The following is a 27,534-nucleotide window of genomic DNA, read 5'->3' as shown; positions in this document are numbered from 1 at the left end:
ATTGGAGCTGTACAAATACACAGCTGGAGACACTACTCACCTAGAGGAGTTTGCTGTGTAAATGCACTAAACAAACAGCATGGCAAGGAAAACAAGTATGCAAAGGTATGTGAAGTAAGCTCCAAAATCACCAGCAGAGCCTGAAGTGCCCTCCAGTTGACCAAGGCTACTCCCATGTTCTATGCTCAGCTACCACCTTTCCTAAACAAATCAATTAACTTTCTTTCCCTGTCCCTTTGTTTGTTTAGCAGGGAAACAGGACAGGAGATTGTTCTGACAATTTCTTGTTTGCTAGATATGCAGGTTCTCTCCATTTGGTAGCAGCAGAAAGAACTTATGCTCTAACTTACATGCAACATTTCCATTCACTTTTATGTGGCTCTAACTGGGAGCTATGTGACAGCTCACTCAGGGATGAAGCACTTGACCTGATTTTTCATGGAAACAATCAAACTTCAAATCAACCACTGACCCTGGCTATTAAAGGTTTTGGTTATCAAAAGTTTTAGTAAATAGTGGTAAACAGAGCATTTTTTAAAAAAAAATGTTGTTTGTTTGTTTTTTTTTTAAAGCAGCATATAAATGCTGTAGATTTCAGTAAGCTTTTAGCATTTTGCTGAAGCAGGACCTACAACATCTTCACTGGCAGCAACAGAAAACCTGCAAAACTTCAGGCAGGCCTGTTCCTGCAAGAGAAGTAACATCTCCCTCTTTCTCCCACCATACCTCTTATTAAGTTATTTCTCCTGCCTCCTCCTTCGTGTGTCACATCAACCTGTTGTTGGTTTTTTTCTTCCAGTATGGTGCTTTAGCATTCTTACAGACACAGTAACTAGCTCTAATGTACCCTATTCATGTGCCAATCAAGCCATCATCAAGATCTTAGAGAGAACAATACCTGTATGCAAAGCCCTATTTTGAACTGGTATTTGAGTCACTGCAGGCCAGCTATTAAGCAATCACACATACAGTTAATGGCTTATGTTGAGACATGGTAGGGAATTAACCTAGAAAAAATTTCCACTGCATTATTATGAAAGTGATCCCATCCCAGAATGGGAATATAGTGCAAATTAACATGGTCATCAGTTAATTTTTAAGAGCCACACTTTGGGGGCAGATTACAGCCTAACGCTGTAAACTGGAGGAAGAAACAAAATGTCTTTCAGTGCAGGAATATTTCTTTTACACAGATTTACACAGAGATTATTTATAGCAGAAAGTAAAATTATGTATTATTCACTGTTTCATAATTATTTACTCTGTAGAATACAGTAATGTCAGGGAATTCAGTACAAAAAAATCAAACCATTTGACAGGCACACTAGTCAAGCAATCTGAGGTCAAGTCTGTACCAAGATACTCCTCCTGTACCTGAGTATTCATCACAAAACGTGAATAACCAATAAGACCACAAAGAGGTCCATGGACAAAACCAGGTGGGAACTCAGACCATATACATCCCTGATCTATCATCAATTTGCATGTCCTGCTATCACACAAACTCTTGATAGAAAAGCTTTCAGCATGGTTACATCACACCTACCCTCTGACTTGAGCCATTTTTAAAATAATTTATACAAAGTAAGATCATCCTAGCTCAAAACATGTACATCTAAAACCATGCATTACAAGCATCATTTTTGGCAAGATTATCTGTGAAAGCCAGTAAAGGAAAGCAGAAATATTTCTATTTCTTTTAATCCACAAATCTCCACACATAGGGAAAAGGGGAATGCAGCAACAGGTTACACACTTAAGAGTTCAACCAACTATACCCTGGTAGTATATTTCTGTGCTTTTTTTTTTTGTTATCATATGGTGTTAGCTGTCTTTCATGGAGCAGCAGACTCCTATGCCAGTAGGAGAGAAAAGTACTGAAGAAGACAGTGGGAACTTCACACAGGAAGAAAAAAATGTCACATGTAGCTCATGCCTACAATAAAATCAATACCAGAAAACCTAAAGGAGTTTTATGGAAGGGTATTTGTTATGTTTTAAGTAAACAATAAAGTTGAACACTATACCTGCAACTAAATTAAAATAGGGTAGCATTGCCAGCTGCATCAACTGTCCTTACCATAATGTAATCATACTGAATCATCAGTCACTGAGGTTAACTATGCCATTTTTAACAGCTCTGATTTCTCTTTATTGAGTTGTCAGTTCCAGGTTTAAGACATACCCATATTTTAAGTTGAAACATATTGCAAAACTCGACACCAGCACTTCACACATGACCAAGCCCCAGTTTTGTTCATTACTACAGAGGAAGTTCTCAAGCACTTTTCCCTTATCAAAAACCTTCCTGAACAACCATTGCTGAAACACCAGGAACATCACTGAAATATGTACTCTAACCAGTTTACTGAGATTTGGGTCCTGTCTGTCCCACCCCCGTCCCACTCCAGTCTCAGGTTTGTGCTGCATAACCACCAATATCCACAAGGCAAGTTTCATTCCATTTAACAGCTCCAAGGGCAATTCCATAAAACTTAAACTGCCTTAATGGGAACACCGGGAGTCACAGTCACCCTTTGGACTCCAAGGACATTACAGTCCTCTCCACCTAGCAACACTGTCTTTAAAACAACAAATGTTTCACACCATAAACTCCCAGTTACAACTCCGGACACAGAACCAGTGAGGTTCAGCGCCTTGCCTTGCTCCAGCAGAGACATTATTTCGTGGGTTGGCAGGTTGCTTTCCTTCCCAAGTCTTGGGGTCAAAGGAGAATATTTCTGCATCTCTGTGAGGTAGGAGGAGGGAGGCTAAAGCTACCCATGTTTCTGAGCTGTCCAGACAGAGCCTTAAATCTGTTGACTGATAAAAAAGCAGTGATATCAATTCACACATATATTCATAAAAAAAATCTTCTGTTGCAGTTTCACTGTGTGTTTTTGCTCTGCTGCAAAGAGAGAACACAAACAGCTATAAATCCAATTTCATAAAAATGCCAACTTTAGTAACTGTAACTACTTTGAATTTTATTCATTTTCTTCTGGTTTATTTTGGTCTTCTAGTCTGTCCCACCCACTGTTTAGAAAGCAACCAGAGCCTCAAAAGTCTGGGCAAGACCTACATTTTTAGAAGGCTAAAAACCAAAAACAGCAAAACAAAACTGGTGTATGAACACAGTCACTGATACACTGAAGCCAGATAACAAAATCTAAATGTCATGCTTAGTCCAAACCTATATACAACAGTTTCAGCATTCAAGAATTTTTTTCAGTCACATATTTGGATGTAGCTAAAAACTATTTCTGGCAAAAAGCACTCAAAATATCTTTACTGTGGGAAAACTAAAAGTACACAGTACAACTTCCTAGTGCCAAAACCGACTTCATGGCAGCACCTGGAAAGGCTTTTTTAGAACCAAACATGCTTTTATGTAGTAATTTTCAAGGTATCTCAAACTGGTGAAGAACAACCAATTTTGATAAGATGTAAAACTTAAAAAAAGTAAAAAAGTTTTGTAAAAAGTTTTGAAAATTTTTGGTTATCAATTATTGCTTAGCATTTTAACATAGGAGTAATTTCTACTTTATGTCATTTAAAGGATTAAAGTCTGCCTAAAGTTTCCCATGTGGCAGAGTTCATGTGTGCTAACACACAACCCTTGTGTTTCTCTCAGGAAACTGTACCTTCAACAAATGGCAAAGTTGCTGCCTATTGACAAGGAATGTATATTCTGTATTCTGAATTCAAGAATCCAAACAGCCTCATCAGCCTTCCTGATTTGTAGAGTGATGGTTTCAGCTACACTTCTTCTTTTGATTTGATATTGATGTCCAGGTTCCTACCAGATACATATGAAGACATAGGTTAAACATCCACCTTAGCTTCCAGTGAACATTAGACATGAATTAAAATGAAAGCTGCCCAAATCATCTGCCAGGACACTCTCAGAGCTAAGAGCTACAGGTTCAGCTTCTACTTCAATAGTACAGGACTGAACAAGGGACATGAAGGGAAGTATTCAAACCAAATTTTATTTCTTCTCATACAGAGTGACAGGAATTATCTTATTATCTGACTTATCACACAGCTAATTATTTTGTTTCAGGAAGCCAAATTCACGTATGCTTTTTGCCTTGTGAAAAAACACACAACTCTTCTTGGTGACTTCCCTGAGAGCCAGGCTGCTTGCCCATTCCCTCTGGCAGGTGAGCCCAGCTCCAGGCCCAGGAGAGTCACCCTCACCACTGACAATTTGCACAGCCCCACACATGTACACGTCTCTTGTTCACAGGACTTTGGCAGAGGCACAGCCCTACAGCTGACACTGGCCCACGAATGACAAGTGCCTCAAAGTCACATCCTCTAAGGATTCAAGAGCCTCAGACAATGCTGCCTGCACCATGCTAAGCTCATGAGAGCACAACTAACTTCAATCAATGTGGGTTAGTAATACAGCAGAATCTGGCAGGAGCACTCTGGTGTATGGGTAATAGGCAATTCCACAAAAAAAAAGAATCTATGAAGGAAATAATCAGTCTGAAGAGAAACCAAATGAAAGCATAAAAACTCCTCTTTATTCACCAAGAGATGAAGGAGGAATGTACTCAGCATTGCCACTTCCAGAGGTCTGAGGACAAAAGGCAGATTCTCCTCTCACCTGCAGCAGAAAGCCGTGTAAGTTAGGGAACATCACCTGAGTCCTTTTAATACTGTTATTGTGAACTATGCCTAAATGCAAAGAGGCTACCACAGGCAGCCCACCTCAACCACTGGCAGGCCTAATGAGCAGCTAACATAACAAGAAGTCTTCTAGTATAACAAAGGCAGATCAATTTGCCCTTGCTCAAAATTTTCCCTTAACCAAAACAGACTTCTTCAGAGTCCCAATAGTCAGAGAACTTTGTTCTTAGTCAACTGAGTCTTTTTGCATATTTAAACTACAACTGCTGAAACACAGAAAATTTGCAGGGAAAAGAGTATGTTTTTAATTATAAAAGGAAGAGTTTGAGGAAAAGATTTTTATAATGTACTGGACCAAGCAATAAAGATGTGGCAAAAGGGGTGACAAGTTTCAGACACAGAGACACTTTCTGGGTTCCTTAACAGTATGCTGATGTGTTTTGCTGTTGTAGGGCTTCCCACTAACCTGCAGAGGTTGTTCCTCTATCATTACTGCATACAAAGGAGCCAGCACAGCTGGCAAGGCAGAAGAGAGTGAAATCCACATTGCACACCCATTAGAAAAACTCTACAGTTAAAATCAACTGAAATTCCAAGGTAAAAAAGAAAGAGGATAAAAATAAATTTTAAAAGCCTCACTTATTTCACACACACAGAGAAAAAGCTGAGTACACTGTTAGCATGGGGAATCCAGTCCCTCACACGTTCCCATTCCCTGCCAGCATATTCACAGTAGTTTTCAATAAACATCTACACAAGTCACTGGAAAGCAAAAAAAAGAGATCTGTTTTCTTTCATACAATCACACAAAAATAACTGTCATAACAACCATCCTTGTGGTAGAAGAGTCCATATTTTCCTGCAGTGAAATCCTCTGCAGCTGCCCTGTGGAAAAGACAGCCAATAATTGGCTTCTTTCACCTCTGTTAACCATGAACAAAAGTGTCATTCAGCTCCCAAAAGGATAGAAGGCACCAATGGATGGTCAGCTCTCTGAGCCAATGGGCTGGAATAACAATAACCCTGTAGCATTTTCTTTTTCCTTTTGTTTAGTCTTTCAAAGCCCTTAATTAAGTCCCTCACAAAGCACCCCTACAGGCTTCTTTCAATGAGGCATTACACGCCTGTTTTCTTGTATTGAAAGAAGAAAAGTAACAGGGATTTCTGAGCAGTACACACAATTTCCACGTATTCACAACTGAAATACTGTTACATTTTAGTTTTTAAATATTATTATCAATAACAAGAAGTTCAAGCATCCTATGCTCACTCTTTGCTGTACATCCCTTGCTAAATACAGGTAGTCATAAAACTAGCCTATGTGCAACAGCTCATTCAAACCCATCACAAGACAGCAGCTCCCAAAAAGAAAGCAGGTGGAACAATGCACGTTGATGAAACATCCCTGGTCATCCTGAAACAGACAGCTGAGAAAGGACCGGGTACCCTTGACACTGCACATGACACACCAGCATTGTCTGAAAATAGAGCTGGTGAAGGCTAAAGTATAAACCCTGCTATGTAATTGGCCTCTCATACAATTTAATACCTACTTGCATTTAATATAATGAAGGCAATCTGTACTCCACTATTTAGGACCAAACTGATGTAATACTGATTATTGTGTATCAAACAAGACATTTGAGGATTACATTTTTTCAGCAGTGTAGGCAGATTCTGTTTGGCAGAAATGCTATAGAAACTTGTAATATTTGAGCCACAAACATGAAACAAAACAATTTTAATAAAACACCTTTGAAATACCATTCTCACAGATGCAGGCTGGCTGGAGGAAACCTAGTCATCTGATCCCTTCCCACTCCAAACCAGTCAAAGCAGCAGACTAATGTGGTCACTGTTTTTTGAGAGGCATCCCATGTATGTGATGAAGGGCTCCAGGGTGGGTAGGGAGTACCAGGTACAAGCACCACTTAAAGCCATCACCTGCCCAGCCATGGTCCAAGCCCTACAGCGTTCTGCTGGCCTCACTCCATTATCCTGTAAATGCCCTTGTCCTGTGAATTCAAGCAGCTTTCCCGCAGATCAGCCCAGCTAGTCCAGCCAAAAACTACCAGAAAATCATTACCAGAGAATATTTTTCATATCAAAGAACCACTGAGGTTGGGACTCTGATAATCTCTAAAACACCTTCTCCCCTGAAAGAAAACTGGAATAGCCTTTTTGAAATTGACAGAAACCCCTAAAACATGAGGAACAGACAAAAACATTTATTACAAACACCAATCTGAGCAAATGCAAAAAGCGATGTTTTAAAATCCTCTCTACACCATCTACATATCAGGCAGGCACTCTTTAATAAGCACCTCAAGATATAAAGAAAACTGTGTGTCTAGGCAAAACCTGGGATTGTTCAACTTGGTAAAGAGAAGGATTTGGGGTGGCCTAATTGCAGTCAGTACCTGAAGGAAGCCTAAAAAAATAAATGGAGAAAGACTATTTACAAGAGCACGTAGTGGCAGAACAACAGGGAATGGCATCACACTGAAAGACAAGCAGGCTTAAATTAAGATATCAGGAAGAGATTCATTACTGTAAGGATGGTGAGACTGAAACAAACTGCAAAGAGAAGTTGTGAGTGCCCCATCCCTGGAACATCCCCTGCTCAAGGGCCAGGTTGGATGGGAGTCTGAGCAACATGGTCTAGTTGGTGTCCCTGCCCATGGCAGAAGGGCTGGAACCAGGTGATCTTCAGTCCCTTCCAAGCCAAACCATTCTATGGTTCTATGAAAATGCAACTGGGTACAAATCAACAGATATTTTTGTCATTTTTTTAAATAATAAAACACCTTTTTGTATTTTTTTTAAATACACCAAAGAGTCAGCTGCTTGTAACTCTTCACATAATCAAAGAAGCAACTTTCCTTTCAGCAATGGTAATCTAATGGTACTCAGTGATTTTACTTTTCAAATACAGGATGGCCCACTTAGGTATTATACAACAAAATCTCTTTCTAGTCTTACCTTACACCACTGAATTAAGGCCACAACAAATAATACATGATGACCACCTATCCTACATGGTGTTCCTATTTCTTCCTCCTACAAGAAGATGTGATGTAACTATACAAAAAAAAAAAAAAATGAGGAAAAAAACACAGCAATGTCTGCATGGCTTGGTTAGAAGGCCTAACTCTAGCACATATTTTTGGAAAGCCTATTTGCCAGCTTTTACCAGAATGTCTTGTATCACTGACCTTCATAGAATTCCACATAGATAAAGGAGGAATTTGCACTCAAGTTCTGTTACACTATTGACAATTTCTGTGATTATTTATCATAGACAATCAGGAGGAACTCTTCTCTAGCAGCAAAGAGCAAGAAAAGTAATTTACATCTAAAACCAATCCAAATGCTCATCCTAAGTGCATCCTGTGCAGTGCATCAACTACAATCCAAATTTTTATCAAGATGATGAAAATAATTCTAGAATATCTGATAAAACTGCAATATAATGTGCGAATATGCCACTGCAATATAATATAAAAAAGCATAACAAATATCCATCCTCTGCAACCCAAGGCCCACACAAGGGTGAGGCTTTGCCTCTTATTAGTTGCATGGCTCAGTCAATCTGCTGTTGCCAAAAAACAAACAACCCTTCCCCGCCCCCCCCAAAGAACAACAACAAAACCAGCAAAAATCCTGAAAGAAACAAAAACCAAAACAAAGACAACCAACCAAACCAAGTAAATATGTCCATGAACTAAAACACTGGAAGTTTGAGGTAGCAACATGAGGAAATGCTTCTTTACATTGAGGGTGGCAGAGCAGTAGAAGAGGCTGCCCAAGAAATTCATTGGGTCTCCCTCCAGAGACATTCAGACCCCACCTGGACACACACCTGTGTCACCTGCTCCAGGTGACCCTGCCTTGGCAGGGGTGTTAGCCTGGATGATCTCCAGAAGTCCCTCCAACACTAACAATTCAGTGAAAAAAAATGAAAGCAAACAAACACCCCAAAACTACCCAGACATCAGAGGCACTCATAAACGTGACTATTGGTTAGGAACTGCATCCCAAACCGGATAGTTGTGCTAACCAAATTTTGTAGGACAGCTCTGGACTTCTGGATTCTGCCCTAACATGAATAAAATTGATCATATTTATTATTGCTGACCCAAAAATATAAGCCAATAAAAACACAGCATATTTTCTAATTTTTTTGGAAGATGTATACAAATATATGAAATGATTCACAGAAATTCTCAGCCAAAAAGAACTGATAGCCATCACTTGCAATTGTAAAAAGGAAGTCAAAGAAGCACTAATTACTAGTGATTTTCTTGAAAAAGTTAAGTTAGCTCTTCAGTTTAACTTTGTTCTCACTATTTAAATGACTACACTTATTTAAAACTGATAAGATTTTAATCACTAAACTGTCAAGAAAAAAGCAGCTTACTTAATCCAAACACAACATTTCAAGCATTCACATGAAAAACAAAGATCTACTTGGTCTAAATTAACTACCTGGTTCATACTCTTTGAAACAGAGATTAAGGCATTTCAACTTTGATCATGTACACAGAATTTTTACACAAACACATCTAATTCATGTGTGATCGAAAAGCAAGCAACCCACAGAAGGCAATCAAGTTATCGGCATCACATTGTATTTCTAGCTTGCTTATAGACAGAAACAGCATGTACATTTTCCCAGTAATATGTATTTTAAAGATGAACTCCAACAAAAACACTTGGCTTATGAACACTTGTCTCCTTGGTTATCTCCACATGACAAACATGAGCATATTTTTACACCACCATAGCTATTCTGTAGGCAAGGAAATACACTCTAGCTCTTACCTAAAGGCCACTGATCAATGTAAATTCACATCATGACAACTATAATGGATACATGGTGGACAAAACATATCCTTCCCAGGCTCCATTAATTACATGATCTCGTTTGTCTTGTTCTTGATTATTTTGAAGTCTGGCTCCTTCTACCTTGAAAGATTATGAATTTTACTGGATCAGTAAGCCAAGGCCAGTAAAACTTGCCACGCAGCTTGAAACCTGCTCCTAATACAGACACCTTTAAGCTACTGACACCCTGTTTCCTCATTACTAATTTAATCATTTACTTCCATTAACACACCCATTTTTCCCATTTATCACCAGCAACACCATGAAGATAACATTAAAAAAAAATTAATGCCCTGAAAGTTCACAGCGTGAAAAAGGTTTCTACTGAAACTGGCAAACTACTTTTAATGCAACAAATGAAATAATGCTCTGCAATTACAGAGTCAGATTCCACAATAAATAACAATATCTTATGTTCACCACCCAATCTGAAAAGTGTAAAGCAGATGCAGTGATTTATTTTAAATTTTAGTTGAGGGACAAGTGATCAAATTAGAGGTTTAAGAGGACCTATGGAGATAAGGTGAGGAAACATGCAAAACACAATCATTTCTTGTCTGTTCTGAAGAAACACCAGGGTATAGTGAAGAAGGTAATTTTATTTAAAAACATACATAGCTTTGTCAAGTTAAAGCAGTTTATTTTTTGCACACACACAATGAAAGTCAACTTTATAAATATTTACTGTGTCATTAACACTAGAGTTAAAGAATTATCCCATCTTAATAAGAACACTAAATATTCAAAGATTCAAGACAAATGGAACCTTTTGCTACTTTTCATTGTATTTACCACAAAACTGTTAAATATAAGAACTATTTATAGTAAACATAGAAGAGTGAAGCAACCCATCCCTGACATATCAGACTGTATTTTGTATGGTATATAGATTAATAAATGTTGCAAATGAAACAGCTTTTAGAACTATTTCTGTACCACCCAGTTCAAAAAATTATTTCTTCTAACTACCACTGAATTAAAATAAAAACAGTTTTAAGAAAGAATGTATGTACTTTATCCCTGCAGGTCTTTACTGTATTTTCTTTCATCCATACTATGTACTACGAAGGTCATCATGGACAGCAAACAGAAGGATATAATCATGAGAAACTTCCACAAGATTAAATATGCATTTCTTTGCTACCACAGGAGCAATGTGTCTGGCAGCATTGCATCACATTCATCTTATAAATACATTTTAATACCGTATGACTAACCAGCTGCCAGTAGAAAGAAATGGTTGAATTAATGGATGTTATTAGGTAACTTGAATGCTCCAGTAGACTACTGAAGGGCAGTGTGAACTGGTGCTTTCCTGCTGAACTCATAGGGCCTTTAGTTAAGGGAGAAATGTTTAGAGCTTGCTAATTCAGTACATCTAGTAGTTTACTTTCTGCAAAGTGAAGCTTAACATGCTATTTAAGAGGTATAATTTATGTTTCCAAGACAGCTCCAGGCACTGCCTTGTTTGGAGTTGCTTACCAAGCAACTATGTTTCTCCAAACAAACTAATGTTTAGAAGGGTAAAGGGCAGTAAAAGTAATTATTGGAAGGAAGTATCTCCCTAGGCCAGAAAAGAATAACTAAATTTGTGTGTGTTAAATCACATGGGGAAGTGAGCACTGAAATAACTGAGAGTAAGTGATAGCAAGACCTATTTACAATCTTCTTGAAAAGAAATTAAGGCAGGGATAATATAAAGTGGGAGTGTGTAGGCAACATGAAGGAAATATCCCCAAACTTCACTCACAGCTATTTGTATAAATGTTCACATTTTCCCATACACACACACAAACCCCCCAAAAGCAGAGAAAACCTTCACTAACCCACGAATTACATGAGTGTGCTGAAACCTAAAGTAGTTAAACTGCATTCTGTAATCCTGGATTCAACACAGTTTACTCATTGTTCATTAATCTCTCCACAGATGTTATCTTTTTAACAGCTAAAAAAGCTTAAAATATGACCAAGATTTTCAGTGTTTAAGATGCCTCTTGTGCTTCATTCACCACCTTGTCTAAATGCATGCAACATATGGCAGTAAGTGCACTGAGTTTCCAGTCTAGTCCTTCCCCAAAAGCCTTGGGCTATTGTGTGAAAACAATGAAAGCTATTTGCACTGAAAAGCTGGTAAAGAAAAGCTGTAACAGAATCTCCTCCTTCCAGGAGAAAAGTGCACACCTGGAGAAAAGAGTCCTTCCAAGACATCAGCAGTGCAGTGCTCCTGCTGAAAAGATGGCAGCACAACAGGGCCTGTTTGTGTTTTTATCTGCACATGTAGTGATTATTTGCTGAAGCTTCTTGGGTGATCTGCATATATTCTCTGAAATTACACTATGTGTTAACAGCTTTTAAAATAAAAAGCAAATAGGGAGCAATATCCTGTATTTCTAACATCCTATGGACTTCTGGGAGACATAAACCAAAGACCAACTATTTCACAGTGACAGGTTAAGAAGTAATCCCATTTAAGGTATGCTTGTATGTTTGAGCTCCCAAAGGAGTTAAGCAACATCTATAACATTGACAGATCTTAAGGCATTCCCAACAGTTCTGCAGATATGAATTGTTAAGATATCTGCTGTCAGCCTCAAAAGAAGCATCTGCTAGCACTGTTAGGCTGCAGGAACCTGTCTCCTTCACCAAACTAAGATTTTTTAAGTCACTCTTAACTCTTTTAACAAAGCCCTTAGATTAAGTTGCTAGGCCAGATATCTGTCTGTATGTTCCTGCAGATTTACACTGATGTACAGTAGAAGTCACTGCTATCATACATAAAGCTTCTACTTAAATACAAACATGAGCAGGGCTCAAATCCCTAGGCAGGGTGATACTAGTCAATGGTTTTTCTTTAAATTAGAGATGCAAAAGACTTGTAAGACTGAAAATGGTCATATGCAAAACTACCTCTACACTTTGCCTGTTGATTCACACTGAGAGATTCATAAGTTCTCTTAAGAAACTACTTTTCAATTTAATAGTTCAAGGAAGGCACCGACAATTAAAACTTACTTAGTATATGGGATGACAGTAGGCACGACGTAATTCCTGTTCTTTTTCTCAGTAACAGCACAGTGCAACTAATGTATCATCTTCTAAAAGAAGTAGATTTTTTTGAAATACATACATATATCATAAACACTATAGAATCCTCAGTTTCTCCAGTACCTCTAAAGTGTATCTCCTGATGGGCACTTGCAAGCCAGAGATGAAACAGAAGCTGCCTATTCCCATTGAAGATACCAAAGGACAAACTGGTGGGAAAGTCAATTTGCACAGTAAGCTGGCCAATAATATCAATATTTACCTTTTTATAATAAAATAAATCAGATCAGGCACCAAATTCACTGAGGCAAGTTCAATGAAAAATGGCATGAGGGACAAATTTCTTATTATGTTTACACTATTATTCCACTATTCTCTGTTCTTGATGGCACTGAATGAACCCAGACCAGGTGATGCACTTTGCCTGAAAGACACAGGGAATATATCTGGTGAGGCAAATACCAAGGGTATTTGAATATTTACCTGATGCTTGTTACAGAATTTCTACCATTCATGCTAGTAGGGGAAAAATTGTTTTTTGTAAGTGAAGATACAATCACAGTGCAAGCATTCCTACTCTTCAGTGGGATTTCAGATATATTGTTGTTTTCATGCTAGTCTTTTTTGAATACATAGACTTGTTTTACTGGCGTAATTACTCCCGAGAGTTGAAGAGTTTTAAGGAGGAAAAACCGGTCTTGTTGCAATACTGCGAAGTATTCTGCTGAAGAAGTAAACAACTGCCATTTATTATCCCAAAAACAAATTAAATCCCTGCTTAATCCTCCTGAACATTGAGATATTGTATGTTTTTGGTCTGAAAATTAGAAACCTGCCTTTGCAGCAAGCAGATTAATGAAAAAGAATATGAAAACAAACTAGTTGAAACTTTTGAAAAAAATGTCAAGCTAGAGCAAGTAAGTTCTAAATAAATTACTGACCTGAAATTGAAGAGATACAATGCCTCTAGTAAACACTTAGCCATAGTAATACAGAACCAGATTTGCCCTTGCAAAAGACATGGATTTTCTACACCCAGCAAAACTCACACTAGGTTCTGTAAAATATTAACAGTTTGGTCAATATTTGCCCTTCTATTTCCATTGTTTTTTTAACCCAAATGTTAAAACCTACAGCAGTAAAAAATTACCAAAAGGCAAAAGCCTGTGCAGGCCCAAATCATCAGTAACTATATTCTCAAAGCAGGACTCTTTACAATGGACCATTTCCTTTTCTCTCCCCATCTAATTCCAGAAAGGCCACCAAAACCCCACAAGGACGCTCAGCACAGTGAGCATTTCAAGTCTTAAGAGAGCAGCTACTTGAGTGAAACTGTAAATAAAGGAGATGAACAAGAAATATGTAGGTTTTGCAAATACAATGGTTTTGCAAAATTCCCTTGAAGAATTTTGTAAATGTAAGTCTGGCAAACATCTTCCAAACAGTGCAGGGCTCCCTTCAGTAGGTTAAAGGACTCCTAATTTGTAGAAGCAGCTCACAGAACTGCTGAGAACCCTACTACTACAGGCACGTCCCCCAGTCAGGGAAAGGTTTCCCCTAGTTAAAAAAACCCAACATATTTCTAGGGCTTCCAACCATACCACCTGAAAAAGATGACAACCTCTTCACAGCTTCTACGTGCACAAGTGGAGTGAAGGTCAGATCCACCGGTTCTGCCACATGAATAACACCAGGCATGTTTCTACACAGAATGACCCACTGCACCAGAGATAGTCTGCACTCCAAAATCACAGTTTTCACAGTCTCTTCACTTTTCCAGATGAACAAACTACATCTGCTACTAATCTGGATCAGCATTTAGCAAACAGCAAGGAAACTTCTCAAGTAAGAGATTTTTTAAAATAACATGAGACAAAGTTTTAAAAAAGACAGTCAGGATATCCCATATTTCAAATTCTAGTAACAAAGAAAGGACTGACACTATACACCACTGACTCCTGACAGTCAAGGAGCAGCAAGCTTTCCCAAACATCCTTTCCTGACCATCATCTCCTCCTCCAGCAGCAGATGCAAACTGTCCTGCTTTCCTGCCACAACCCCAAAGCCTTGAGAGCAGGAAAAACAAATTCTCGCTTTACAAGCTAACACTTTACACTGCCATGTCCTTGGATAGAAGGGAACAGCAGATGCCATTTCATGCTCTGAAAGGGGAAGCAATGGGCACAGGAGAAACCAACCCCCAGGTACATCCCAGCAGGAGCTGTACCTGTGCTCATGTCTTTTGCTTCTCCTGAACACCAAACACCACAGTGCGTAAATGGCTTAGAAAAAACACTGTATAATATCACATACAAAAGAATGAAACACAACCACAGTAAACTGTACTGCACAGTCTCTGCAATACTTTTGCAATACAGTGCATTTCTGCAATGCCAAAACAGCACTGATCTGGGGTTCTTGTACCACCACAAAACAGTGTTAGGCAAAGCACAACAGCTTCAGCAAGAGCATTTTGATTGCTCACAGCAAACTTTATGGCTAGCTTACCAATCAACTGTGAAGTTTGAAGCCCCCAGCCCTTGCAGCCCCATACATGGCCTTCAAAGATGGGAATGAAATATTCCATATGTTTCCACTGTCAGTGACATGCCTATTGAAAGCACAGCCACGCTGCTCTCCCCACTGGGGCACTGGGTCAGGCTATTAAATCTGCAACCATGCAGATGTCAAGAAGGCAATGGCAAGACTTCCAAATTAAAACACATTTTCAGAGAGCAACCTTATAAAATATACAACTGCATCTGCAGCATTATTAAGCTAAACTAAACAGGTTTAGGCCTTCCCTGTGTAACTCTGAAATTGCACATTCATTTATGATTCACTACTAATCGTGTAACCGTTTAGAAGTCCAGACACATTCGCTTAAAAGTTTTAGGGTGAAAAAAGTTCTTGCAAGACCTAACATTTCACCACAATTGGCTGGAGAGAGAAAAGGAGGAGACACATCACTTTAAAAGAAAAGAAAAAAAAAAAAGCCTTTATATTTTAGTAAGAAAATGCTCAAATGAGAGCTGCAAAGACGGCTGTTTACCCTCCAAGGACCTGACTTCTGAGGGCTCTCTCCACAGTCCTCTCAAAAACTTCACCTGACTGTAGATTTTTTCCTCATTTTGGTGGTTTTTTTTCAAGGAAAATAATTATCACTTGCTGTCTTGGAAAGAAGATCTTTTTTGCTGCCCCAGAGACAGAACCTTCTGTGTAACTTCACTCCTATCTTCCAGACCATAATGATTTGAGGCTCCACCTTCATTTTTAGTGCAAAGCATGCACGAATTAGTTACTACATTTGAAAAAAAACCAAAACAACGGTGTTCCTAGTTTTTGCAACGATTTTCCTAGTCCTAAGTAAAAAGTTAACTTTCAGAATTTTTAAACTTTAATTCTGGATCAGAAACAAAACAAAACAAAAAATCTGACTCAGAAATTACTTCAAGTGTATCTTTACTGTGCAAAATCTTGAGGCTGAGTTGTCAAAAATCACAAACCACTGTCTCAATTACCCAAAGGTGACCAGGTAATAAATGAAGATTTTTAGTTACATGTATTTATCAACATTAGATTTGAACATTAACAAAAAAAAACCACAATATGAATGCACACTAAACATCAAATTTCATCAACAAATATGTTCTATCATTATCTGACATTATACCAACAAACATCTAATACATTTAAAACTGCTATGACTTGAGAAACACAAGAAGCTTTTTTCAATTTTGATGAAGATATCATTCTTATCTTCTACACACTCATTACTTCATATCTATCCTTAATGAATTAAGGCTGTATCTGATTATATTATCAGATAAAAATGCAAAAAACACACAAAGGAAACTTAAGGAATTAATTTTTATTTCTGCCATGCTATGGAGAACATTCTTCTTTTGAGATGACATTAAATTAAACAAAATATATTTAATAATATACCCTTTAGTAGGTTTTAAAAACAAAATAATGTTCAAAATTTAGTCAAAGTTTTACTAACTCTTAAGCATACAGTATGACTGAAACAGGCCACTACAGAAAAATATTACTTCCTTTCAGCTAAGTAAATAGCAAATATAAAAAACACGTGAGGGAAAAGAGGTTGATAAAAACTCCTGAAGTGATATTCTTTTTTCCCAAAATCAAACATATCCCTCACAGATGTCAGACCACACTCCACCAGGAAATATGTATCAACATCACCTGTTCAAAAATAGCTATCTGTATTTTTTAAAACATGCTATGACATTGGCTGACATTATGCAGAATGCCATCAGTTGGCTATTACCCATTCAAATTCAACATCAGTTTTCAGACACCAACTTTAAACTGTTATTTTTGAGATCACTACAGCCCTCTCTGTGGTTTTGTAAGAGATGTGTAATATCATTGTGCCTTCAAATTCGTGGTGAAGCTGAAATACAGATTTCCCTTACTCTTTCAGGAGTGTTTCTGGGAAGCAGAAAGTGCTGACCTTGTCACAATTCTGTAACAGTTGAATAATTCAAGAGTAAAATAAAATGGATTCTGCTAGGTTATTTTAAAGCAAATGACATACAATTTTAAAATACTGGATACTTTCAACTTCAGTGAAACTCACTGACAGGAACAGGAACTCAGCACTTGAAAAAATAAAAGGAGGCAAAAAGGTCAACTGTTTTGCAGGTACAACACAGGCTATATTTTCATTATTCAATTATACTTTCCAGGTACCTAATATCTACTGCTGCATGTTTCCAATTTGTACATACCAACTTTATTTGGAACAAAAGGGAATGAATCTAGGCCTGATTCTGAAAGAAAAGCTCTCAGACATATTTATAGTGAGGACAGTGTTTATACAGTAACACCAAGATCTTCCTCTCCTCTGTGTGAGCTCCTGTGACAACCATCACTGCAATTCTGCAACAACTAAACCATTTTCCCACCCATCAGCAAAGGAAATATCAATAGCTACCTCCACTTTTTCAGCAAGGTTGTGGTGGGAATGCACTCAGAACCAACATCACATGACCAGAAATCTCTTTTCAGACCAAAGTTTGAGAACATCTTATCAAAAACTGCAACCGTACCTGAAAGGCAGATATGAAAAACTACAGAAGAGTATTTCTCTGTAGCAAAATCCTAGGTCACTGTTAAAGCAGATGGTGAATCTACCAGGTGGGAAGGATGACCTCTAATCCATGACATACTATTGGCAACTCTGTAAGCAAAGGTTTTGTAACATTTAAAACTCTGTTGCTTCAATATACAAGTTTTTTTCCAATAGGAATGGCTGCTTCTGCTCTTATGCACCTTCTCCTACCTTTGCCTCCTATTTCTAGGATCATACAAATCTCTTAAATTCCTCCTCAAGCTATTTTTGACTTTCTGCTTCTTCCATAGAGAGACCCAAAACCACAGTCTGGCAGCACAGAGCTGCTGCCTGAAACACATTCACCCCTTCACAGAGTAACTCCTGGCCATCAAGTTCCATGCAGCCTTGCTGAAGCAAACCAGTTCCATCCATTTCATTCCCCTGGCTGTTTGTAAAACAAGGAGCAGGCAAACCCAGGCTGTTGGTAAATCCCCCAGAACACGAACAGAACATTAGCTCCTACCCATTCCCAACAAGAGGCTCATATTTAGGAACAAGCTTTTAGGGAAAGCTCAAGGGCAGCTGAGAGGAAGATCTCTGACATTCAGAGATACTCCCAGAGCCCCACAGCTACCATGCTCTCCAAAATGTGATATGGGTGCTCAGCCCTTCGGAAATCTAGGCCAGTAATTTTCTCTGGGAAAATAAGAGCTTGTGTTCTGCAAAAATTACTGGCTTAGATGTAGAATACAAAACAAACAAAGTTCCATGCAGAGGAGGTTTTTTTTTAGTTTTGTTTTGTTTTTTAGTCCTTATATTACAGCTTCCATATTTTCCCTCTCAAGTAGATAGATACTAGCAAATTCCTCTCAAGAACTGAAATGGTAATTATTTATTAGCATAAACTTGCTTACACTATAGTCCAACTTTATTCCATACTGCAGACTTATCTTAGTATTTGTCAATTTGGTATTTATATACCAAAATCTTACAAAAACACAAGACTCTGCTTTCAAACAAGAAATTACACACTGGTGATACAAATGAGCTCAGTGTACAAAATAAATGCCAAATACCTAAGAATTACATGCTATGGCAGAATGTTGGGGTTTTTGAGGGGAGGGAGAAAAGGTAAAGAGGAAAACACCAAATTTGATACCAACAAAAACATAAAGGCAAAAATATTTAATAAAACTCTGAAACACAAACAGCTTCTCTTTGTATACACTACCTAAAAGCATCTACTTTTTTACAAGACTGACAGATAAACTGGCCAGCTTAAATGAAGACTCCAATCCTTGGGTGATATATCCTGGAAAGACTATTGCTAGAATCACTGAATGTTCACCAAACTGGAATTCTCCTCCTGTCTTTACAAGTGTAATATTTCTGCTGACTTATAGGAATATTCAAGTTGAAATTACATGACCATGTCTTTCTAAAACAAGTATGGAATTACTACTTGCCATCACATCACCAATATATGGAAAAGGCAAGTGAAAAACTAAATGGCTTACCTGTTAAACCTTCAAACCTCTAATTAGATAAGGCTTTTCTATCTCAGGAGAATTGCAATTATGCTACATTCTCCAGACTCAAGGTAACATCAGGACATCTTCACTTTTCACCATAGCAACTCTACCAAACAGCATTAACAAAACTCAGCTAGGTTCTTACTATACTTAAGATATCTAACCATAGCAGTACACTAAATATCTCCATCTCTGCACCAGATGTATCAGAAGAAGACAGCTCACACCTCCCCACTACATTCTATCACCATCTTACAAAAAAATAATATAGAGATAAAAAGACCAAAACAATGGGCAAGCTCTGCTCAGTCCAAACAGAACCACATCATTCTGCCATTTATACATAAATAGAGCAAGGCATCTCACTCAATCATAACAACATGTAGCTACTTCCACATTGCACATATACTAAAATACAGATTGCCAACTCTCAGTGATTGCTGAAGCAACCTGTGGTAAAAAACAAGTGAAAAATGGATCTCCACAGTCACAACTTGACCTCATAAAGCTAGTGAATAACAGCACACAGAAAGACAGCACTATTAGGTTAAATGAACAATAAAACCTGAAAGATCAAAATGACAATTTCATCCTGAAGGTCTAACCCCTAGTCTAGGACAGAGCTCCCAAGTCCCCTCCACCTTTCACAACTCAAAGAAAATAAAATTAAAGAAAGGGACTCTACTGTTCCCTGAAAATACACACAAGAAGCACTAGAATGAAAACTATCAGTATTGTTTTCTTATTTCAAGTGCCTAAAATATAATAGCAGGCACTGAGAAGGGGCTATATTCTTCATGGTTGTCAGGCAAGACCTAAGTCAGCTAGGCCCTCGGAAGATCTCTCTGAAAGTATTTATCTAGAATTACTTGTTTTTAATCTCCTGCACAAGACTCATACAAGTATGAAACCCTCCAAACTGGAATATGAATTTTCAAACTGACATCCATGAGAAGCACAAGCACATGTATGCCTTACAACAATTTCCTCTCACTAGCATGAAGTTTTCTAGAATGTGGTATGTGAAACATCATAGCAAAAATCAGGAGCATTCAGCATTGAAAAAAAACATTTTTATATTCTAGCACAGGCACCATTTGCACAGACAACAGTTATTTTGCAACCAAGCAAACTGAACCTTCATAAACAGAAAAACTGGCAGATGGTAATTAAGAGTTACATAAACACCTACCTAAATTATACAGAACAGTTGCCTACAGTAAAAGTATCAAGCAATTATCCTTGGTCTTGTCATCCCAACTCCCTCCGAGTTCCTCCCCATCCATCCCATCCCCTCCAAAAGTTCCAGTCTAGTGTTGTCACCTGTCTTTTCTGAGCACTTGTACATTTCCCAATAAGCTCTTCACTGAGATGACCACATGGGACAGCTTTATTCAGTTTCCACCTCTCAAAGTTCACCAGTGAACTCAAGTAGTGAACTCTCTTTTGAGAGACTCTAAAGTAGTGACCAGATATGCCATCTTCTCAAGCTGCTCCATCTGATAGAATTACCCTCAAGAGACTTCACCACACTTTAGTAATCATACACCTCTCCACTATCACACCAGCCCATCTCTCCCTGCTTTCAAACCACCATAGTAAGCAAGAAATGAGCAGAGGATTAGTCAAGAGCTGAATAAACAGAAATAAGGAATGTGACTGGTATTCTGTAAGGATACGCCTCTTAAGGCTCTACAGAAACCCCTGGCTGACCATTCATGGCAGCACCTGGGAAGTTAGGCTAAATTATTAGACTTACTGCAAAGAAATTAAGACTTCAGGAAAACAAAACTAGTGAAAAATTAAATACCAGTTTCCCACCGTAATTTTCAGCTGCCTTAGAATTCACTCACTGCCAACTTTAATTGTGAACAACTTTTCTTCAGTTGTTCTCTCATGGCCAAAGCAAAAACCTAGGCATACCTCTGCTTTAGTACCACAGAACATCACCTATAGCACTCCTTCAGCCATGTCTACGTTACAGGCTCTCTGCTGCCACGGCTATAATCAAAATCTAGCCCTGCAGCAATGCTAAGGGGCTTTCCTGACATCATTAAGGTGCCTGACATAGAGCACAGAAAAGTTTTCTTCTCTTCACATAGCTCAGGTGCTTTGTCATGAGACAAACATGTCACAAAGGAGTGTGATTTTATTTTCATGTCTTCTTCCACACTAAGCAACTCAGCATCTCTGGCAAAACTATATATTCTCCAGTTCAAGCAGGTAAGAAGTGAGTTTTTTATTGCCTCCAAAACTATCTTCTACATACCCTAAACTCCTAGTGGCCCCACTACATGAGAGGCTTTAGTTAACCTCAGAAGTATCAAGAAGTCATCAATTTTTTTCCTTCTGTAAATAAGGAAGCAGGAACTATAAACAAACGGGAATCAAGAGTGTCCTATACTGCCACAGAACCAGATAGACTCTTCTCAAGTTCAATAAAGTTTCTGCTCAAGTTTAAACAGCATAAAATCAAAAGCTAGAAAAACTCATTCCAAAGCACACTGAAGTGTGTGCAGGTGTCCTCTCACTTTAGCTGTGTCACATTGGCTGTGTGGCATTTACCTGCACAGTAAAGAGAAACTTATAAACTGAAACTCTTGGCAGTCTTATCTCTAATGGGCGTTGGCTATGGCAACCTGTGCCATTAGACAACTTATGTCGTGTTGCAGACACTCAGAGATGTACCAGTCTATTTTACAAGACAGCTAGACAATGTAAGAGCCATAAAATCTTATGTTTAAATGCAGCTTTTACCAGAGAGACTTCAAGCATCTTATTAATTTGGGTAACTTCCCTGTTTTATCTGTGGAGGAAAGAGAAGACTGTTTAACAGTAGGTCCAAGGGTTCATAATGGCAGTGCCTAACTCCCTACCCCAAATACTCAGAAACCACCATTTCTGCCACAGGAAAAACACCACAAAGTGAGGTCCCACTTAACACTTTATGAGAACAAAAAAAAGGAACAAAATATTTAAGCACAGGTAACAACTGAGACCTGCAACTTCTACTATTCATCAAATACTACACAAGAAAAAAGGCCCAGTAATCTTTCTCCACCCAGCCTGAACAATTAAAAGAAACAATCCAAATATGTAGGAGAAACTGGAAACCTTCTCAGTAAACTAAACATCCAGTAACTAAGAATCAGACTCCTTTTGCATATTAAGTGTAGGCAAACAAAGAGAAAGAATAAAAGTGCAATTTTCGAAGGCATACACCACTGCTGTATTCTGACAAAACAGCAATTCAGTACTGCTCTGAAACTACGCACCATCATTTGCCGTAGTGTGCTGAATTATATGTTGTAAACACGGCAAAGCTTTAGTAATACCAGACTTGACCACTGGCCCATACTAGACCTTGCTCCACCCTGTGAAATCTGCGCTGAGAAGTGGGACAAGACTGACAGGTTTTATTGTGAAACTTAACAGGTTTGTGGATTAGCAAAGCTACCGTATTGAAAGCTGCAAATCCCTCCCCGGTCATGTCTCTACAGAACAGTGTTCATTCCTCAATTAAAATATTATTAAAAGTTACCAAAACTCCACGCAAGATCTACCAGTTTCTGCCTGCTTTACAACGTTATCACAGAATAAGGGATAAAATGTTTCGAGAGTTTATGTTTTTCTCCATTCACGAGCAAGACTCGATAAACCTTCGATGTTTAGTTATGCTGGCTTTTTTCAAGGTTCGCCTGTGCTTTACCATAGCGAAGATTTTGTAAAAGCTAAGGCACGGTATTTAACGAGACTTATGCGATCTTTGGACTGAAAATGCCTTAACTTTTGGGAGGAAACTGGCTAGCTTGGCAACTGGTTTCTAGAGAAAAACTAGGAGAAAGGCGGTTCAGGGCGAGGACATCACGCTGAGGCACACACATGTGAAGGCAGCAGCTCCCCCCCGGCTCAGGACGGCACCGGGATTGACTCGGGCCCCATCGAACCTCCTGAAACACACACACCCGCCCCCCCCCCCCCCTTTCACTACAGGATCCGAGCAGTTTCCTCCCAGCCTTTTAAACCTCTAAGGCCGATCCCTTCGGGGTCGGCTGGCTCACGTCCTCCCACCGGTGCCGCCTCAGGCCCTGCCAAGCTCACCTGCCCCAGCGCTCCGGGCCCTGCGTACGGCCCGGAGGCCCCACCGCGGGCTCGGCCGGGGGAGCGCGGCGGCCTCGGAGCCGGCCGCGTTACACCCGCAGCAACAACAACCACCACACACCCATAGCTGTCGGGGGTACCCGCCGCAGGTACCTCCCCGCCGCGGTTACCTGCCCGCCCGGCCCCAGCCCGGCCCCACGCCCCGACTCACAGGGCGTGCGTGAAGGCGCTGAGTCCCGGAGGCACGGCCGCAAGCCCCCGCCCGGAGCAGTCCACGCCGCGGTCGCCGTCGCAGCTGCAAGGGACCGGGCAAGGCGGGGGGGACGCTCCGCCGCTGTGTCCGGCCCAGCTCCCCAGGCCCCAGGCGACGAGGCCAAGCAGAGCGAAGCACCGCATCGCCGACCTCGCCGGCCGCCGGCCGCCCAGCCCCCCCGGCCCGGCCCGGCTCGGCCTGCGGCTCTCCGCTAGCGCCCTCCGCCTACCGAGCCTGGCCGGCTGCGGGAAAATGTATAAGAACCCACCAAAAACAACAACGACAAAAAAAAAAATCAAAATAAAGAGACTCCTCCGTCCGGCGCGGCTCTGGGGCTGCCTTAGCGGGAAGTCAGCCCTCCGCCGCCCGCCTGCCCCGTGCACAGCCCGCAGCGCTGCTCGCCACCGCTCATCTCAGCCCGGCAGGCAGCGCGAGGCGGAGGCCGTGGCGGCGGCGGTGCCGAGCCGTGCGGCCCCGGTGCCTCGGCGGCTCCGCTGGGCGCAGCCGCCCCTCCCGAGCCTCGGTCCCGCAGCCGCGGCGGCTCCGCGCCCAGGGCAGAGGTGCGTATGCTAATGAGGCAGCCGCACCCGCTCTCCCATTGGTGCAGAGCTGGCGCGGGGTGGTGAATATGCAAAATAGAGCTCGGCCGCAACCAACGGCCGCGAGGGGCGGGGCCGGCGGCGGGGGCGGCCCCTCCTCCCGCGCGCCCCCCGGGCCGCTCCGTGAGTGCGCCTGGACCCCCGGGACCCCCGGGCCCCTTGTCCCGGTGCCCACGGAAACGGGACCGAATGAGCCCAGCAGCCGCGGGGCCGGGGCCAGGCTGGCCTGCGAATGAGGGCAGCGCCGGGCCCCGTGACCTCAGGACACCATTTCCAGCTCCAGCATTGCCGCGGTAGGAGCGCGATAGCGCCTGGGCCCACATCCCCTCGCAGCCGGTAACGAGGTCCCAGCAAGGCCCCAACAATGCAGCGGGGGGACATAAAGGCTGCCCCGTTCGGGGTCCGGTACTAGAGGATTCCAGTTGGCATGGTACATCCATCCCTTGGGAATGAGAGCAAGGAGCCGTGCCGTCCTTCTGCCTCAGGGACACAAAAGCATTTCACACCCCTGTTCCCAAAGCAGCAGTGACTGCAGCAGAAGCTCTTCTCAAAACCGGTTTGCTTTGAAGGAACTTCCCACACAAAACACTGCCATGGTACCTGGCTTTCATACAACACAACATGGCAACCAAACCTGTGCCAGTCTGGGTCATTTTCTCCTAACTACCTAAAAAAGGGTACTAAACAAAACTGAAACTCTATCGTTGTCGTTAGTGTCCTCCATCATCTAATTTTTTTTTTTTTTTTAATGCTTTCTTTTGGATGCTTCCAACCTGCAGCCACCACCAAGAATAAGCCTGCTGCATTGGCTTAGCTGACTCATGCACCGTGCTCCACGCAATTGCCACATCTCACTGGGGATGTCACAGCAATATTTGGGTAACCTCTTACTGCTGAGCCTCTCTGGCCAGACCCCATGAGAGGCTGTGAGCCAACAGACCTGGCTGAAGAAAGCACAGCAAAGTCACGGGATCTTGTCCTGGTGCACACCCATACCACCTATTTTACATGTTTGGTTGGGATGCTCTGAGCTCGCCTGGGGAGTTGCCTGCCCTGCTGCACTGCTGGCACAGACTGAGTCACACCCAGGCAGCTGTCTGAGCAGCCCAGTCTGGAACACAAACACCCACAGAGCCCACGACAGACCTGCACAGGTAGGCAGGTACCGTTCTGTCCATTCTGTAGATCAATGACAGAGAAGCACAGAAAGTGGTCAGTAGCTGACAACCTACCTGTGCCACAGGAGGGAAATGGGATGAACCACACCACCACATACACACAGAGCTCCACCAACTTCCCTAAATCCAGGAGCAGATTCACAGTGGTGACTGAGCTCTTAATCCAAAGTAAAAGCAGCTGTGCAAGGGTATCACACAGCCTGGTGGCACGTACTTCAAGTTCCTGCAACTGCACATGAAAAATTCTAAATACCTGCAAACAATGGGGTAAGGCAAACGGGTGAGGGATGAGGCAGGCCTGCTTTCAGCAGACACAGTGAAGAGACTGTTGTTCACAGCAGCCCTGACCTGGCACTGGTGCTCTGATCACGTGCTGGTCAGCCAGGAGTTGAGGAGCTCATACATTACACTACCTTCCAAGGACTGCCTGTAATAACACTGACAACCCAGAGGACACCCCATGTGGGGCTGAGGCCTCTACTAATCACACCTTTCTTGAGCTGACTGAAATGGGGGGGGAAATAAAATCAAAAGTCTTTGCTTAAAAAATGGTCACGTGGTGAAAATTAAAAATCAGGCATGTAAATAGTGGAGACCTGGAGATTTAAAATCATCTGTGCCCAAGAAAGTAGAGTGCACAGTGAGGACCCCAGAAATACAGATCCTCCAGCCGCCACCATCTCCATCTCCTACATTTCTCCTCATCATTTTTCAACTTTTAACTCCCTTCTAAAAGTGCTAACATTATTTTATTTAGTTGCAAAAAATGTTATTTTCTTGCACTTAGGAATCCCGTTCCTGATGCACTGGTTTTATGTGAACATCATCACTTATCAGTGAAAAATTAAGGTCATTTTAATAACAGGCTGTGTGCTTGTTCTGTACCTTGTGAGAAATATGAAGTTCTCAAAGTTGAATCTATGTATGCTAAAACTTTGCCGTAAAAGGACAGACACATTTGGTTATCTTTTGTCCTCCTTGGCTGATCTTGGCAGGGAATTGCTGGTGTCAAAGCCATGTTGTTTTAAGAAATGTCAGGGTGAAAGGCTCGATGCATTCATGTCACTTTCTGTGCCTGTGCTCAGGGACAGCAGCGGAGGACCAGCAACCAGAATAGAAGGGGGAAAAAATATAAAGGTGTTCTCTCAACTTACTTCAACAAAACAGATCCAAAAAAAAACCCCATTAGAAAAAGTGACCTTTTTCTACTACTACTGGCAAAGTAAAATAGCAAAGTACTTATACTCACTCTGCAAATAGTTTCACTTCACTAACCAAAGATAATGGGAACAGAAATGACCCTCAGTGCCTGCTCAGATTTTGGAAGACAAATAGTAGCATGGAGGTTACTTTGTACAGCAGCAGTGGTACCCTATAATGTCCCCAGAAGTTCTCTGGACAAAAGGACAAAAGATCCCTAGTAAAAGCAGAATAGCAGAGTTTTGTTTTGTTTTTTTTCCTGTATGCTTTGAAATGCTGGAATGGTTTAGCTTTTCCTCTCAATCCTTGCCTAATCTCAATCTTTCTTTTACCAGCATCACTTCAGATGTTTTTTCCTTAGTGCAGCTCTCTGAAGTCTCCATATTTGAAACTCTTGTCCTAGTAGCAATCCTCTTCCCCTTTTTATCCAGTCAATACTGCTTTGCTGCTTCCAATTAGTCTGTAACTTGTCTTGGCAAATTAATATTTTCCTTAGTTTTCAACCTCTGCCTCTCCCTTGCTAGTACCAACAGATCACTGTTCTCTCCTCTCCATCACCAACTCCCATTTCTCTCACTTTCTGCTTAGGCAGACACCTGCTTGCAGGCATTTATTGATTTTATTTTCCTTGATAAGTAAAACCCTAACATTTTCTCTGAAGCTTGCTCATTTATGTAAAACAAAGATCTACATGCTAAGATGTTTTTAAGCTGAAAAAAATACGGCCATATTTTACTAAGTGACCTATTTAACAAAAAATTATACTGTTGATTTTGAAATTACCATTGTTTAAAAATCTAGTCTGAAGCAATCCTTAATATCACAAATTCCAAGAAGCATCCTCCAAAATACAGCATAAGGCAGCAATTAGCTTATTTAATAAAAAAAACCCCACAAACTGCAAAAGAGAGAAAAAAAGCTGAGGTGTGCTTTAAACCAGGTGAAGAAGATGAGGGTCAAATTATTAAGTAAATAAAAAAAAGTAAAAAATAAAATAAAATAAATAAAAAAGATA

The 27,534-nt window shown here is 40.6% G+C and overlaps 1 protein-coding gene across 1 annotated transcript in view; it reads right to left on the bottom strand.

The window, feature by feature from the left end:
* Positions 1-24,031, bottom strand: part of LGR4 (leucine rich repeat containing G protein-coupled receptor 4) — a 71,945-nt gene extending 47,914 nt beyond the window's left edge. The window contains exon 1 of the mRNA XM_015631139.2: positions 23,501-24,031. Coding sequence (XP_015486625.1) covers positions 23,501-23,685 — 185 coding nt within the window. The 5' untranslated portion in view covers positions 23,686-24,031. The remainder of the gene's footprint in view (positions 1-23,500) is intronic.
* Between the last annotated feature and the right edge of the window lie 3,503 nt (positions 24,032-27,534).

Source organism: Parus major, chromosome 5, assembly GCF_001522545.3.
Source record: "Parus major isolate Abel chromosome 5, Parus_major1.1, whole genome shotgun sequence".
Classification (NCBI taxonomy): domain Eukaryota; kingdom Metazoa; phylum Chordata; class Aves; order Passeriformes; family Paridae; genus Parus; species Parus major.
The sequence above is the reverse complement of the archived record's forward strand: the minus strand, read 5'-3'. Positions and strand labels throughout refer to the sequence as shown.